At 37.7% G+C, this 4197-nt stretch overlaps 1 protein-coding gene across 1 annotated transcript in view; it reads left to right on the top strand.

The window, feature by feature from the left end:
- HINT3 (histidine triad nucleotide binding protein 3) overlaps window positions 1–4191 on the top strand; it is a 5433-nt gene extending 1242 nt beyond the window's left edge. The window contains exons 3-5 of the mRNA XM_009325676.1: window positions 375–444; window positions 1272–1398; window positions 3386–4191. Coding sequence (XP_009323951.1) covers window positions 375–444; window positions 1272–1398; window positions 3386–3433 — 245 coding nt within the window. The 3' untranslated portion in view covers window positions 3434–4191. The remainder of the gene's footprint in view (window positions 1–374; window positions 445–1271; window positions 1399–3385) is intronic.
- Window positions 4192–4197: the final 6 nt, after the last annotated feature.

The following is a 4197-nucleotide window of genomic DNA, read 5'->3' as shown; positions in this document are numbered from 1 at the left end:
GTGTAAACATCATCATTCTGACCAATCAGTATTTGTTGGGTTTTTTTTCATAAGGGTGCGGTGATACCATGGCTTTGGCCAAAGTTGTTAGAATGATACCACACTTAAAACATCATTAGTGTGGAAATCTGTAATAGCGGTGCTTTTCGTGTCGATCATTGCACAACACTGTCTTGACAATCTTTGTTTGATTATGAGTAGTTACAGTATTTATGTTTTGAAAAACCCATGTTTGTGATCTCAGTCTAACCAGTTTGTTGAAGTTAATATTCAAAGATTTTGTTTCTGAAGAATACCTTTTTTAAATTACTTGATGATATATGGTATGTAAAATATTACTTAAACATTAAACGAAATTTGTTTGTGTTTAATAGTGAAGAGAATGATGGAAGTTGGAAAAGCTGTCCTCCAGAGAAATAATTTTAGTGACTTGAATGATATAAGGTATGTAACGGAAACCTCCTGTGTTTATTGAGTATGTTTTTTACTTTTCGGAATGCTATTTTAGAGGTGATGGCAACAACTGCAGTATGAATTATTGAAGAAATCGGGTCTGCATTCACTTATCACATGACTTCTCAAGTAGAATGTGCTGGCATTGAATATAAACTCTTTTTTTCTGATGAATTTCCAGCGCAGATTGCATTCCAACTCTGAGATTCTTTCTTGATCACATCTTGGGATAGGGGGGGCACTTCAAACAACTTACCTAAAAGACTGCTATTTAATTACGTGCTGAAAATATGCTCTAAGTCCTAGATTCCAGAAGAGAGGTAAACTTTGTCCTATTCAAGCAGGGCACTGCATTGTGTTTCAGTCATACCTGCATTCATTTGATTTCAGTGCTGCACCCTTTAGTTTAAGCCAGTGCCTTTGATAGCCGAAGTAAATTGTAACATAATTTAAGTAGCGTAGTGTATAGGGAGCTGGGCCTTCGTGATTAAAATAGTTAGAAACTACACTCATCTAGTGACAGTTGGCTTTCCAGCTGAAAACTAGATACGATACATTTAAGATAACATGTTGTGAAGAAGGAGGCTTTAAAAAATAAAATGTCTCTTAAATACAGCGATGTGAAGGAGGAGGTTAATGGGCACTTGAAAAGGTTTCCTGAGAGCATAATGAAAGGAAAGGGCGTATTTTTGTTCCTGCCTTTATGTACAAGGAAAATGTGATGAGTTCTTAATTCAGTTGATCATGTTAAGTTGCAATGTTTCACTTCTTCCTGAATTAACATCACCAGTATTTTTTACTTGTTTTCCTTTCCTAAGGATGGGTTTTCACTGGCCTCCGTTCTGCTCAATATCCCACTTGCACCTTCACGTCCTGGCCCCAGCCAGTCAGCTAGGATTCTTATCCAGACTCATTTACAGAATCAATTCCTACTGGTTTATCACGGTAAGTGTAATGCAGATGAGCTTTTCAGTAGGTTTTCAATTGCAAGCTGAAAATGTGACATCTTTCTAACATTTTAACTATGTCCAAAAATGCTTTCAGCAATTATTTTTGTCATTACTATAATTATTGTTACTTATATTTTGCGTTAAGTATTTGAGAAAACATAATGGTAAAATGTAACTTTAATGTCTATGCTTATTAAGGGAAATGGAGTGAGAATAACATTCACATTAGTTCTGGATCTAATGTGTAGCTTAGGCAAATGTGATAAGCTTCTGAGGACACTTTTTTTAAGTATTTGTTCTTTTAATGCGAAAGGATATATTCAAATGTGATGGGCTATGTATTGCACATACCCTGGTACATCCAATTTAGGTGAAAAACATGGCCACCTAATGATTGCTTGTATCATTTCACATGGTTTTTCTCATAGTGTCATCTTTAGACTGAAACAAGTGTCTGCTTTACAAAAACATTGTTTGTACTGGTTTATGTCAGCGGAGGTGAGCAATGAGACTGAACCGGCACTGACTAAATCACTCTTTGAAAATCTCTCTCTCGAGAACTAAAGCTTACTCTCGCTGCTTTGATGCAGCAAAGAGCCGATCCTTGCAATGTAGCTGCAGCATCCTGGTGTCATTGCACAGCCCCAAAACGAAGATGCTGAAAAGGGTCTGTCTCATCTAAAGAATATAGACAGCCTCTTAAAGGCAGAAAACTTGGCTTCTTCACAGCGGTACCTCGCTGGAGATCTTACGTAGCTCAAAAAAAGCAGATGTGTCTCTGCTGTATTGGTAGAGCGTTACACAGATATTTGGCCCTCAAATAAGTATAGTTGTGTAGTTTTACTGCGTACTATCTTGGATTAGCACAGGGAGATCTGTACCAAGTTTGGTTATCCAATATGGATGCACTTCAAAAGATATTTTGCCCTGTTGTCAAGTTGGAAAATGTTCTTGAGTTGGTTCGGGGTTTGTTTTTTTTTTTTTAAATTATAATGGCTCGAATGTGATACTTGTTCAGGAATGCAAAACAAGATTCAGATAACTTCATTTTCAGTTGCTCCATGCTTTATCTAGCTTTATTTGCAAATAAACTGCAAGAGCTACTTAACTCCTGTTAAGTTGTTCCTACCCTAAGTAGCTGATTGCATTTTCACTGTGTGGATTTAAAACACGCCAGACTTAAACTTTTCACCTTTTAACATGGTTCCTTTGGAGATCTTAATGATCTCCAAAGCACTAATCCTCAAGCACTAGTTCAAAACAAAAGATTAATTCAGCGGGACTGGCAGAAAAAGGCTGACAGTAAACTGATTTGCTTCAGAAGTGCCCGTGTTAGTCACCATGTGCCCCATCTGGCCTGCTAGAACAATGTTGGCAGGCTTCCTTCTGCCCTGAGCCTTTCTGAGGGCTCTGTGGGCTGGTGCTGTTACACATACAAAGTACAGCTGTCCCAGTTGTGCGCTAGATGCATAAATAGCCGTACGATGAGAAAAGTTATGTGTGAGCGTGGTGACATAACCAAAGAATGGCTGTATATCTCGTGACATGAACCACATACGTGAATGCACTCCATCCCTCAGCAACGTATGTGGCTGGTGTGCAGCTGGTTGGGTGATGAGGGGCCACAACGCGCCGTTCTGGAGCGTCTCCCAAAGAATTCCAGGTCTCACGGCTTGGTTGTTCTGAGCACTGCTGACTTCTGAGGTCTTTAAAACCACACTGCTCTATCTGCTGTTTATTTGCTCAAACATCCGCTGACTTTCATAGGTTCTGTTTCCTTTTCTGATCGCCTAATGGGAGTTTGATGGAAACTGTGAGAGTCTGCTGTTTAAAGCAATCATTGTATTCTGCTTCTGTTGTATGCTTTGTCTGCAAGAATGAAAAGTAAATGCTCTGTCAGTGTCACTTACTATTTTTAAAATGGAATTTTCAGTATACTGAAGGTCCACGGTGTAACTAATGCATTGCTTTCTCTTTCATAGGCTGAACAACTGATTGAGCGACTGCAAACTGAAAATGCTGCCAGTTGAAAGCACTCTTAGCCTTGTGTTGCTAGCCGGTTTGTTCTTTGTCTTTGAACTCTGATTTAAGGTTGCACAGTTTGATGTTACCAATAATAAATACGAGGATAAAAAAAGCTTTAGTTCCTTATGAGGAAATACACACAGAATTTGTAGCTGCCAACCTAATTCTCCCATTTGGATACTTGAGTCTGTATACTTCTCTGACAATAAGGTGATGTATTTTAATTATAATTTTATATTTGTGTGTGTATATATATACGTACATAATACATACACACACATATGCACACATGCAGAGAACTGTTCCTAGTAAAAGGCAGGGTACAGCAGCAGAATGTACTGCAACTAAGGCAACAAGTTACTACTAACAGCATGTGTGTGGTACCAAAAGGAATATTTGTTGCGGAATCAAGCTTTTATTTTAAAGATGCATTGTTCTGGGATTGCAAGTAACATTTAAAACATTTACGTTTCCATCTGTGTTTTTATGATATGTTACTTATGCCTAGTTATTAGTAGGTACATTGCTGAAAGTACACTACTAACTTTCTGGTGCTAAACCACTTTAATGTAGTACCTGTCTTACTTGCATGACAGTGATATAGTAAATGTTAATACAATAGGTGCCCAGGGTGTGATAATGCTATATAACATAGAATATAGTTTAAATGTATGTGTAAGTGGTTGTATGTTGGACTTAAAAGATTGTTTCCCTCTTACGTGCACAATATTTTAAATTAGTTATTGTATGTTTACAAAAAATTTGAAGA

Source organism: Pygoscelis adeliae, unplaced genomic scaffold (genome assembly GCF_000699105.1).
Source record: "Pygoscelis adeliae isolate BGI_AS28 unplaced genomic scaffold, ASM69910v1 Scaffold54, whole genome shotgun sequence".
In the NCBI taxonomy this organism is placed as follows: Eukaryota; Metazoa; Chordata; class Aves; order Sphenisciformes; family Spheniscidae; genus Pygoscelis; species Pygoscelis adeliae.
This window is presented reverse-complemented; position numbering and strand designations above follow the sequence as displayed.